Source organism: Petaurus breviceps, unplaced genomic scaffold, assembly GCF_028583685.1.
Source record: "Petaurus breviceps papuanus isolate PSGF00001 unplaced genomic scaffold, PetGlider_PUasm1.0 90686, whole genome shotgun sequence".
NCBI lineage: Eukaryota > Metazoa > Chordata > Mammalia > Diprotodontia > Petauridae > Petaurus > Petaurus breviceps.
This window is the reverse complement of record NW_027187309.1, coordinates 1,862,760-1,875,998: the sequence shown is the minus strand read 5'-3', so window position 1 is coordinate 1,875,998 and position 13,239 is coordinate 1,862,760. Positions and strand designations below refer to the sequence as shown.

The 13,239-nt window shown below is 34.6% G+C and overlaps 1 protein-coding gene and 1 long non-coding RNA gene across 4 annotated transcripts in view; one reads left to right on the top strand and one right to left on the bottom strand.

Moving 5' to 3' along the window:
- Positions 1-6,621: 6,621 nt before the first annotated feature.
- LOC138144100 (uncharacterized) overlaps positions 6,622-13,239 on the top strand; it is an 80,341-nt gene continuing 73,723 nt past the window's right edge. Inside the window, exon 1 of the long non-coding RNA XR_011163859.1 lies at positions 6,622-6,679. This is a non-coding gene — a long non-coding RNA (uncharacterized lncRNA). The remainder of the gene's footprint in view (positions 6,680-13,239) is intronic.
- Positions 6,663-13,239, bottom strand: part of DLGAP2 (DLG associated protein 2) — a 1,288,940-nt gene continuing 1,282,363 nt past the window's right edge. For all 3 annotated transcript variants that reach the window (XM_069065393.1, XM_069065392.1, XM_069065394.1), the window contains one exon: positions 6,663-9,736. In XM_069065393.1, the coding sequence (XP_068921494.1) occupies positions 9,518-9,736 (219 nt within the window). In that variant the 3' untranslated portion in view covers positions 6,663-9,517. The remainder of the gene's footprint in view (positions 9,737-13,239) is intronic.

Here is a 13,239-nt window from a genome sequence, read left to right as displayed (position 1 = left end):
TTCAAATCCTGCCTCAAATACTTCCTGGTGGCATAACCCTGGGCAGGTGGTTTTACTTTTCTTAGCCTCAGTTTCCTTATCTGCAAAATGAGTATAATAATAGCATATCCTTCACAGGGTTTTTGTCAGGATCAAATCAGATAGCATATGCAAAGTGCTTTACAAACCTCAAAATGCTATGTAAATACTATCATTATTATTTAATCAGAAATTATTCAGAAGTAGACAGAACTGATTCTACCAATAAAGATTTATGTGAAAGGAGTGGTGCAAAACATGTTATTCACAAAATATATGATTGGAAAAGGAATTGGCCTGATCTTATATCAAGAATGACAGATGGACAACCATAGTAAAAGCACTAGTGCTCATGGAATTAAAAAAAATGCTCATGGAATGTTAAAAGAAATAGAGCAAGGCCTGCTGTGTTTTGAATAGATCCTTTGTGGGATATTTATGAGAGTACTAAGGATGTGGAGAATAGAGAGATAACTTACATAATCGCTTTCCTAATGTCATTAGCAACAGTGATGGGGGATTCAAGAATCACTTTGGAAAGGAAGCCATCTAGGCCAGACCATTTAAATCCAATACATCTAGTTTAACCCATACCTCAAAAAGAGTTCCCACAACATCATACCTGGTTCTCCAGACTAGGCTGGATGGATACCAGTGAAGATGAGCCCCCCTCTTGGCATGGTAACTTAATCTATTTTTGCATAACTAAGGAAGGTTTTTCCATATCAAGCCAAATTTGCCTCTTGGAGGCTTCCACTCAGATTGTTCATTCAAATATCTTTCTGCCCTTTGGGGATTAAGAAAACAAATGTAAACAGTAATTTAAAAATAAACACACAAACAATTGGAGATGTCTGATTAAAGGAAAATGATGAGAAAAAGGCCATCTCATAAAATTTCTAAACTGCTATTTCCATCATCATGCCACTACTTCCACCTACAAAGTAAACCTCTGAGGTCAGTGGAAAGGCAAGAAGAAAGAGAACAAAAAATATATGAAGTGCCTGAATTCCAGTAATCTGTGCAAAACTAGAGTCAAGCATGCTTTCCAAAAGGAACCACTCTGTGCTTTTGACCTATAAAAGATATGATCAGAAGCCTGGCATTCATATATTTCCTAAATGATTATTAATTAGGGGATATTATTTCATGGCTGAAAATTTAATTAATTTCCATTTCATTTCCATTATAAACACCAGTTGAACTCTTGATTTCCTTATAATTACAAAACTTAGTTACATAAATTTTTTAGGACTGGATATAAATTTAAACATTACCTAATTATGATATAGTAGACTGCACACTAGATTTAAAGTCAGAGGGTTATTGGTTCAAATTCCAACTCTGCTACTTGCTACTTGCCACTTGCCACTTATATGAACTTGAGCAGGTTACTTAACTTCTCTAGATTTCAGTTTCTCATTTGTAAAATGAGAGATTTGGAAAAAATAATCTCTGAGCCTTCTGGATGTAAATCTATGATCCTATAATCCAACTCTTTTATTTTTTACATGAAGAAACTGAGGCATAAGGAGGTGAAATGATTTACTCAAGGTCAAATACTTCCCATTTTCTTTTAAATAGAAATAGACAGTGAAATGTAGGATCTTTTAATGAGAAAACTTGAATATTTTAGGACATATATGTTTTCCTATGAGAGGTAGCATGGTGTAGTTAGTGGAAGGCTGGTAATGGAGTCAAGAACTCATGCTTCTGATACTTATTAGTTGTGTGACCATGGATAGGTCACTTAACATCCATAAGCTATAGTCAACAAAGATTATACCTTGGAGATGAGTTGCCATAGGTCTTTATGGAGAGAGTTCCGACAAAAATAAATATTGATTTATTGACATGTAGGCTTTCCTGAGTTTCAAGCAGTACAGGAATGATTGACTCAACGAGAAAATTCTACTTTTCTCAAAAAATTTAATTGCAGAATTATTTACAGGAGATGAACATAAGCGATACAGAAATCAATTGAAAGAGCAGCTTCATAAAAGAGTTCTGGAGCAAAATAGTGAAGCACATTTTCCTTACAATCAGCTCAGAGTGAACAAAGAATCATGGAAAAAGAACAACTCAAATAAAGCAATTTTATAGTGTTTTAAAGGAATGACCAACATTCTGGTAATGAAGCTATTACCCAGGAGCACAAAGGTGTGGTGGTAATGGAAGAGCATACTGTATATTCAGAGTAGGTATCCTGCATGCTACTAAAGAGAATTTATCAAAAGAATCTGAAAAGCATGTGAAAGAGAATTATGTAAAATAGTTAACTCTAGTGGCATGTGACTTTGTACAGATGTTGGCTATTTGGCACTCAGTTCATCCTCATTGTTGATATGATTTCATATGTATATATTTATATATATTTATATACTTTTTTTTTTTTAAACTTTAACTAAACAGCTAGTTTCCTGGTTCTAACATTCCTGGAAATTCTATAGGAGGCATTTAATTTAATCCTTAGGCCACCTTTGAGTATTTTGGCATGAAGTATGGATGATGGATGCATGAATTCAGCCTCTGTACAGAAAGAATGTGTACAGGGAAGAGTGGCTTATTTTTTGGAAAGGAGAGTTCCAAAGAAGTCTAGGTTGCGCTATTTGCAAGGGAAACCTTGTTAATTCAGCAAACCAGTATATAAAATGGAGTGAAAGATACATACATGCTGAGCCCTTTAAAAGTGATATGATCATATTACTTAAAACAATGGAGATAAATTAAAGCATGAGCAGGTGGCATCCATAGGTAATTACAAGTAACACTTATGTTTTCCCCCGATGTGTTTCAGTAGACATGAACCATTATGCTTTGTGGTGATTATGGTCTCCGTGAGAAGAATAAATTCTTACTTCAAGAAACTTTGCAGTTACTGTGTGTTCATTAGCTCCTCTTGTTCGTTAGGTATATGAAAGATTTGACTCACAAGTCTTTCAGGTTCAGATTCAGCACCAATAATGAAGAGTCACATAAAATATAAGAAAGTAAGGAGGTAAACCTCTGCGTTCCTTTTGTTTGTGTAGATACAAAATATTTCTTAAAAGTATTTCCTATTATTTTGATAACACTTCCTTTGCAGAGAATGTCATCAATCAAATGTTCACATTGAAGCTGTATGTAATTTTTATTAAAGCTGGATACAAATAGAAGGTCCACGACAGCAAGTCATATGAATTATAGACATTTCTCAGTGACCACTTGCATGACAAGGTGGTTGTTTCTTGGAGTGTTGCCATGGACTAGTTTCTCTGAGTCATAAAATTAAGGACTTGTACAAACTAGAACTGGATGGGCGCATTCCTCCTAAACTGTTGTCAGAAAAACCAAGGCAATCTCGATAATTTTGTCTAATTTTATTTAAGACATACTACACAGGCTTGGTTCTCTATTTTCTGACATTGATTTTCTTTCATCTTTAGTATTCACTTCAGTTCATCCTGGAAATGTGAAAATTTAAGGGACTGACCAAATGTTGTCTAATTTGGGCTAGTGGTTGGCCTCTATTCATGGAAACACTCTAGAAACATAGGAGCCAAAGGCACAGGGGAAACATCCATTTTCCTTGAGTTATCTCCCCACCTCAGAACCCACTGAGAGACTGTTTTGTGAGCTCTTTGCAAGTCAGAATGCTGAGGGAGCATTTCAAACCAGGGCATGGGGTCAGTATTAGTGCATTTGACTAATACTTCCTGTTCTTTTTCGAGACATCACATGCCCTGGTCTTTTGCAGGTTTATAAACCTGTTGGAAAAATGCATCTTCACATAGTGAATGATGTACACCATTAAAAAGCAACATTGTTAATGATTCTCTTTAATATTCATGTCTTTAGGATTTGGTAACTAATCTAATAATTACATTATATTTTTATCTCTTGTTTCTTGGGAACTCAAAGTATCTTACTGATATTATGTTGTTAATTCTCACAACATATTTGTGAGCTAGGCAAGAGATAAGTGTTATTATTATTTTTATTATTCCAACTTTATAGAAGAGAAAACTAAGACACAATGTACCCAAGCTTGACAATACACAATGATTTAGTGGTTAATGTGAGACTAAAAATTAGGTTGTCTAACTGACAGGCACTAAGTACTTGTTCCTCTTTATCAGTTTTCAAGGTAACCTGGCATCCCTTTGTGTGAAGGTCCTTTCGAGCTAGATTTACAAAGGTAATTTATTATAGTAACTGTTTATTATTACAATTATAAACTTAACAAAATAGCAATTGGCCACATATCCCTTCTTATGAAGGTGCCAAGTTCCTGAAGGTAACAGGCACCAATCTGACCCAGTTATCTAGACGTGAGATTTGAATTAAAAATTAGTGTTAACAAAAGTGAAGGGTATAAACTTAAACTCAGATTCAAAGAATGAAGGCAATTTCTCTGGAAAATATCTGACTTGTATTTAATCAATAACTGACCCCAAATTCTTGATTTCTCAAACACCTGATATGTTTGTTGTGAAAGATAGAAAACAAAAAGATTTGGTGGGGGCAGATTAAGTTGTGAAATGAATACAATTTAGACATGTATATGTATATGCATATGTTAAAAAAAAAAACATCAGTATTTGGATTGATGCAATGGTGAGTCTTGACTCCAGAAGAACAATGATGTAACAGACCATAGAATTAGAGCAGGAAGGGATCTTAGAAGCCACTGAATGCAACTCTTTCATTTTACAGATGAGGAAACTGAGGCGTAGGGAGGTTAAGTGACTTGCCTAGGGTTACATAGCTGGGAAGTGTTTGAGGCAGGATTTGAAAATGATCTTCCAGACTCCAAGTCCACTATGCCACCTATACTTCTTTAATATGTTTCACTTTTTTGAAGTTTCACAGGGAGCCCGATGCAGGAACCCACCTGCTGAATTCACTCTAGTATGAGATAATCCCTATTGAGAAAGGTTAGTTTTAGTCCTCTCTCCTATTCTTTACCTTTTCCCAGCCCCAGGATTCCTGGTGTGAGGTGAGGGAAATGGTAGTAACTATCATCATTTGGAAGGATGTCATAAATAGCTCCAGAAAATTAATATTCCTAAATTCCATGTTAGGTCTCACAAATGTATTCTTTTGCCTATTTTCTGTGCTTGGCCGACCCCAAAAGATATCAGAATAACTTGAATGTTTAGTTCTACTGAATAATCATTCCAAAGTTTGAAATGTTCCCATGAACTTGAAACTTCCTTCAAGGGCCCTCCAAAATATTTCAGAGCCTCATCTAGATTTATTAGAATCTCTATCAACAGGCACAGAATATTGGGCAAGACTCCCAGTTACTAGAGTTTGACCAGAACTAAATGGATCTCATGAATGATGCAAGCCAATTGTTTGCCTTAGATTATGGTCAATATTATTTTTTCTAGTATATCCATCATGGGATTATCTCATAAAAACAGAAAAATACAGAAATTTAATGAGAATTGTAGAAATGCCTAAATTCATAATTAATATTGGATTCTGCCATTGGAGGACTGATAGAAAAGGGGAAAAGTCAAGACAGGAAAACAGAGACATATATATCAAAAGAAGGTGCTCAAAGTACATTTATCTGTACACATGAAGTGAAACATGTAGTCTTCTAATGATAAATTCTATTTACCCATTGAACCCAATAGGGTAGAATTTCATCTTCTTTTCAATGTCAGTACCAAAAGAAAAGATGTTAGGCTAATAGTAGACTATACTGATGTGTGTGTACGTGTGTGTGCGCACCCATGTGCGTGTATGTGTATTTTAAAAAATAAGTCACTTTAAATATAATTTAAGCAAATTAAGCTTAAAATCTTCAATGGATCTGAACTTGAAAACATTGACAGAATTTTAACTTTAAACTAAAGTGTTATATTTTCATATCAAATAGTATAATAGTCATATTTTTATATATTGCTGAAGGTTCCTGGTCAATTTGTAGAGAAAAAAAAATATAACACTTTTAACTGATAACATTTGCATTTAATGGAGTGGGGAGGGAGGAAAGACATTCAAAGAAGAAATCATTGCATTGAAAAAAGTCTATATTTAAACAACCGCAAATTCTTTTTAAAAATTTCTGGGTTAAATGTCAAGTTTTTGATTCCTATTTATTATTTTTGTATTGGTTGGTTTTTACAATTAACTAAGATCTTCTGCATTGTTGAATTTTTATATATGAAGTTTTACAGTAGATCAACTGGTTTGTTGTTTTTAGCAGTGTGATTCCCAAAGTAATATTAGTTTTTCAACGAACAATGATATCTTTATGGTATGTGTATGAACATATATATGTATGTCTATATAGATATGGAGAGCATCAAATTCTCTCTCACTATCATGTTCATAGAACATTTTATACCATTAATTTCACTCATGCTTTAGACACTCAATTCCATGTATAATTTTTTTTAAAATTAAAAGTACAATCTAGATGAGGTATATTAAACTATGTGATGGACTTAACCATGGTAGTTGTGGTTATTATTTACTAGAAGTGATTGAAATAAGTTGGCTTGATTGACTTATAACACAAGTAATATAAAGATTGCTTTATTTCTCTTTAATTGGTGAAACGGACAACACATAAATGAACATGGCTTCTTTTCTGCTTTTGTTGATAGAATATCACCTGTATGACAAGTTGAGTATATTGCACTTGGATGTGGATCATTAACAGGTAAAATTTTATCATTTCACAGCAGGCATCTGCTTTCAAATAATCTTCTTTGGAACATAGGTGGACTAAAGAGGGAGCTATACATCTCCAAAGAGGCATACTTAACATATCAGTCAACAACCATTGTAAAATTTAGCAGGGTTTTATTTGTTCATCCACAGGATGGTTTAACCATAAATATATATATATATATATAATCTATTTATATTATATACCATCTTTTTTGGGGAAGGGGGGAGGTATGATAGAAATCAAAGAATGAAGACACTGAATACCAAAAAGAATCCAAATTTTATGAATAACTTCATTCAAGTCAGAATTGTACTTTCTTCTGGGATCTCAGTTTATTGGTTATGACCTAATTTGTATATTTTCCCTTTATATATTTTGTATGTGTTCAAGGAAATTAGGTAAAATATATCAGCTGCCAGTAGTTATACATAGATCTGTATGTGTGCGTGCAAGTCTGTTTTACTTTTCCCCTACCTAGGTAATACACTGGCTTTGCTTCTCTGTGGATTATTTCTAAATAGCAGCTCAACTTTAAATAATACCATTTTAAAAGACTAAAATGCCAATACTTGCAAATACATTTGTATTTAATATAGTACAATAAATATAGGAAGCAGCATCAGTATTGTACACTACCCAGGATTCAGCTCTTTCTTTATGTAGAAAATGCTTTGAACACTCTGGGGATAGAATATTCATTTATAGAAGAATATGTAAGGGATTTTTTTGCATTATTTTAAAGGATATACATTCGTCTTGGTTTTTGCTTCCAAATATTGTTTAAGGCTGTTTGGTAAAATATATACCAGGTATGAGGCTCAATTTACAGAGTTTTGGCCTTACAGGAAATCTTTAACTACTCAGCTTTAAAAATTCAAACTTTGAAGCTAAACATGCTTTAATATCAACTGTGCTCCAAATGGACCTCATGCTAGGTGGAACATATTTGGAACAAAAAGAAATAAAGCCCAAAAGAACAAAGGAAAACTTCATTGTTAACCAATGTCCAAATTTTATAAGCTAGGCAACCTTTGCTACTTAATGCTTATAATAATGTGGCAGGCTGCAGAGTGAGCTGAGTACTTATTTAAAGTGCTAATCAAGGTGGAAAAAAAACCCCACAATAACAAAGTGCTAGAGTATAATTGAGAAGCTGTTCTGCATATGGCTAAGTACATGGTATTTATTAAAGCAGGTAAACAGAAAACATGGGTTCAAAATATTTTTTTGTATGTTACCATCCTGCTTTAACATGGAGTAGTTATCCAAAGTCATAGGAAACTGAGATCTATTAGATCCACCTTATTGGGTCTTCCTTTGGAGAGGGTTTATGAATTAGGAAACTCACTTCTCAGTGGGAAGCTAGAATAAATACTTCTGTATTTCAACTTAATTCATGCGGAGATTGGGCTCCATTAGATATATTTTATTGGGTTTTCCTTTGGAGAGAGAAGTCTATAAGGTAGAGTCCTCATTTCCAGTGGAAAGCTTGAATAAAGAATACTGTATCTAAACAATTCAGGATTGAAAGCTACTTGACTAAACTGTCTCCTGTTTTTGCTCATGTTAGTCAGTGTCATGAAAATATGCTAATTCCAGAGCTGGAAATCCCTTAATTCTTGAATCAATTTCTTTATGTCTTTATAAGCAAGGTACTTGCCTTAGCTGATACTGCATAGGAAAAAGAGTTCTAAAAAAATCAAATGTAAGCTACATTTCACCTTTACCATTTAAACCGAGATATACTTACCACTCACATTCAAACTTCTTAAACTGGTTACAACATCACAACTGGCATTTTAAACAAGCAAACTTTTTTTTTCAAGGATACCCTGGAAATTTAACTGATACAGCAGTTTGAGAATATGACTTATCACATGTAGTATAATTGGTGAAATTAAAAGTAAAATATGAATAAAAACAAATCCATGAAAAGAACTGAAATCACAATAACTATTTCCTAGGAATAAGTATAACTTTGCTCTTATACTTTGCTATGGAAGAGATGCTTTAAGGCTACCACTTTCTTATCACCCATTATTTGTCAGTCTTCTTGCATTAAAATTAAGCTTAGCTTTGGGAAAATGGTGGTTTCATTCCTGGAAAAAATAAAAAAAAATCTTACCATATATTTTTAATGGATTCAGAAGGGTAGGCTCCTGGGCTTTTGGAGAGCTACCTGTCTATGTTCAGGGAGTAATGACTAGATAGATCCCTTTTCATTGCCAAAAACTTGACATGACATGAAAGGCTTAATAATGTTTTCCCGTAGTAACAGAGATGAAGATAATGGCAGCACACATGGGCAAATCATTTAGTTGGATTCGAAGAAAAGAAAACTGGAGGTGAGAGACATGGGGTCTTTCTGTCATGCACTTGCCATTGTAGCACCTTCTACTTGGTTAGCTAATGCCTCTAGTGAATGGTGAGATGCACCCATTTTGTAATTTGTTATTCTTATCCCTAATTGTCACACAATTTATAAAAATATAAATAACATAAAAAGGTAAGCTGGGTTCCATCTCAAGAGGTGTTTCTTGTTGTCCTCTGAGAACATATTGGATAAGTCAGGTCTCACCAAGCCCTATCCATTGTAGCTGATTGTAAGTCAGACAATAAATACAAAAAGAAGTCATTCTTGCAATGAGCTCGGCAAACTTTGAAAAAATCAAAACATTCCACTGTGCTTATGGCACGAAGAACACAACAGCAAGGGCATATTCAGTGGAGAAAATGAGACAGAAATTATCAGGTTAAGTGACAAACTGTACAAGCTTTTTTTTGTTTGTTTGTTTAAAAAAAAGGAAATGTTGCAGCATTCTGTCTTTAAAGCCTGGTTTGGGCCTCAGGGATGTAGATCTCAATGCTGTCTGCTCGTTCAGTGGCCGAATTCTGCCTAAAGGAGGCTGCTCTCTTGGCGGCCATGAGCCGTCTTCTGGCTTCTTGGCGTTGTCTGTCAGGTAGGTCTAGAGACTTTTCTCTTGTGATAGGAAATTTCCCTTTTGGAGGCTTCTTTGGTACTGGAGGGGGAACCTTTCTTTCTTCCTAAAACATTGAATAAAAAGCCAAAATTGAGTTAGTGAGTGGGAGAATGCCATATGCAGGTTAACATTCATTTTTTTTTCAAAAATCCATTTTTGAATCAGAGTTTTGCTAAGGTTTATTACACAGAAAATTCCTTTCCAACATATACTCTGGTGTTAATTTTTTTTGGAATTATTTTTTAAATGAACAAAAAATTCTATTTTCTCTCTCTCCCTGAAAAAATAAAGAATAAGAAGAACAAAACTCTTGTAATAAATAACTCTTGTAGTAATAAATAAAGTAAAACAAATCCTCATGTTGGCTAAGTTCAAAAAATGTTTGTTACATTTTGTACCTTGAGTTCATAGACTTCCTTTTAGGAAGACAATCTGACTTTTTTTTTTAAAGCAAGGAAGCTCAACCAACCATGGGGGGGGGGGGATAGCTAGGGATCTGAGAAATGGAACCTGATATGTCTTAGGATCAGAAGACCATAATTTTATTTCTGGAGGGGTTTTTCTCAGGCCACCAAGACCTAGGGACAGAAATAGTTTGAACCTTTCTTGGAAGCTGCTTATACTAGAGATTCATCTAAAGGTATCAAAATACTAGTAGCTATTAATTTGTTATTATATTAATAGATACTATGATTTCAAAATTAATCTGATGTTAGATTGATACACACCATCATTTAGATGAATAGATAACATGAACCAATCAGTAAATATTCATGAAGTGCCTATTATGTGCCAGATGCTGTGCTAAGCACTGGGCATAGAAAAAGAAGCAAAAGACAGTCCCTGCCCTCTAGGAGCTTGTGAGTATCTTCCAGGGCAGGTTTAGGTCATTTCAACACAAGGGACTCAAGGGCCTCTAAGGTCCCTTCAAGCTCTAAATCTATAATCTAATAAACCAGGACAAACCAGGCCCAATGGTACCATTTCACTGGGCATCCCCCTGTAGTTTGCTGGCCTGTCCCACTTTAAATGGTCTGATTCAGCCAGAAGTTCACCACTCAGTGGTATCCTGGTAGATTTCATCAGATGCTATAGGGGTCAGAAGTTGTTAGGACATCTCTGCCATTTGCTCATGGTATTGACAGGAAGTTCAAATATGATAAGAAAAGCTATGGAATAGCATAATTTGCTTATAATATCTTCATCTTTTTGGATTTATCAAGTTCATTTCCGGTCTTAAACACAAAGTTATGTCAGTCTATCTTCTTATTCTTCTATGGTTAGCCACTAAAATGTGGGTGATACTAACTTTTAAACTAGGTATTTCATTTAATCCAACAAATCCAAAAAAAAAACCCCATTTATGTATTAGGCACTAGTCCAAGCATTGTGCTAGGACTCAAAGATAAAAGAAAAACCCAATCTCTGCCTCCATGGAGATGACATTTTATAGGGGAATGAACTAAGCCATTGTTAGGTATAATAGGGACAGAGTCTGACCCAGGGTTACCTTTTTTACTCATAGCAACTGCAGGCTCCAGATTTTAGTTCTAGAAAGTCACTCTTCAGAGCAGGGAACCTTCAAAATAACCATCCCAAAATATACATCTCCCAGGTTGAACAAGTTGGTTTGTCTGTTTTCATTTCAAGGAGAATCTTAACATGTATCATTAGGTATAGGACTTTGAGAAACCTGACTTTCATTATCCAAGAAAGGTGAAAATTAGAAACATATTTTGACCAGTTTAAAAAATTTGTTTACTTTAAATTAATTTCTCTTTTAATTGTTATTTGTCTTTTATTGCCAACTTCTCTTCAAATCCAAAGTGTTGATTAATGATTGTTTTTGAGTCATTTTAGTTGTGTTTGACTCTTAGCGACCCCATTTGGGGTTTTCTTGGCAGAGATATTGGAGTGGTTTGCCATTTCCTTCTCTAGATCATTTTACAGATGAGGAAACTGAGGCAAACAAGGTTAAGTGACTTGGTCCAGGATAACATAGCTAATGAGTTTCTGAGGCCAGATTTGAATTTAGGAAGATGAGTCTTCCTGACTCTAGGCCTGGCACTTTATCCACTACACTACTTTAGCATATCCAGATTAATGATTAGCTGACATTATAAAAACCCCATTTCTAAACTAGCACTAGTGAATTAGAGTGAACTTTAAAAAATGTATCTGTGTAGGGTGTCTCAAAAGTCTTTATGCAGGTTTAATGCCTTAAATACATTTTGCTATGGTTTTGATACCTCAGTTTCAATACCTTACAACTTAATTAAGCCTATATACCCTATATATACTCCCGGTATATTTATCTATTTCCCCCCAGGCCTATAATTTCATTGGTTTGGGAAATTCTTGGTATAGAAAACTTCTTCCATTGATCTTCCACAGATTAAAATTGGCAATTCATCTATGACTTACAATTTTAGAGAATTGCTTGGGACACTGAAAGGTTAAGTGACTTTCCTAAAGTCATACAGCTAATATTTGTCAAAGGCAGAATTTGAAGCCAAGGCCATCCCTAAATCCAAGGCTATCTCTATATCCTTGTATTATGTACTGTCTCTATCCATCTCTGTCATGTTTTAGGTAGTAGAGATATGTAAGGGACCACTGAAGTGAAACACCTCATTTTAAAATTGGGGAAGCTAAGACCCAGGGAATTTAAGTGAAGTGAGATCACATAGGTTTTAAATGCCAAGATAAGAAATCTGAACTGGAAAGTGCAAATGTCCAAAGCCAATGTTCTTTCCTTCTTATATATTGCCTTTGAATAAAAAGTAAAATCCTAAAAGATGGGTAGTATGTTTATTAATTTGCTTTGTGTATCACCTAGCACATGACCACACTCATGTATGTAATGAATAATCTTGATGGTCATTATGATTATGATTTGTATCTCGTCCTCATCTTAAACATCTCTGGTTATTCATTTTTCAGCCTTGTGTAAGTAATTAAAGTTAACATTTGTATAGAGTTTTAAGGTTTGCACAGCATATATTCTTATCTGATTCTTACAACAAATGTGGGAGGTAGATCCTATTTTTGTCCCCATTTTACAGGTGAGGAAATTGAGATAAAGAGAAATTAAGTGATTTACAGTTTTGCAAAGCTAGTGTCTGAGGCAGGATTCTAACTCAGAGTCAGGATTCAAAATTATCTTACTGGACACTTCCCACCATATTTCCCTATGTGACCATATTTCCTCTTGGAATTAGATTCATCATTCTCCACTAAAGTATCCCTCTAATGCCTCCTTGTGGTTAAGCCAGTAAAGTATAAGCTCTGCCAGGTTCACTAAGTAGAAACACTCTAAGACTGTTCCTGAGAAAAGATAATGATCTGGGAACCAGCCTCCCTAAGTTTGGAAAGACTCATCACCAAAGGTTGAACACTAAGTGTGTTGGTTTTTTGGCACAGCAACTCATGAAAGGGTCTTGGAAGGGTCACAAACTGTGTTGGTAGAGTGAATATCTCTTGAAGAAAGCACTGAAACGTGTGAATCATCATCTGTTGAAATTATGGCCTTCTGTTTCTCTTAATCATTTTATCTTAACATATAAT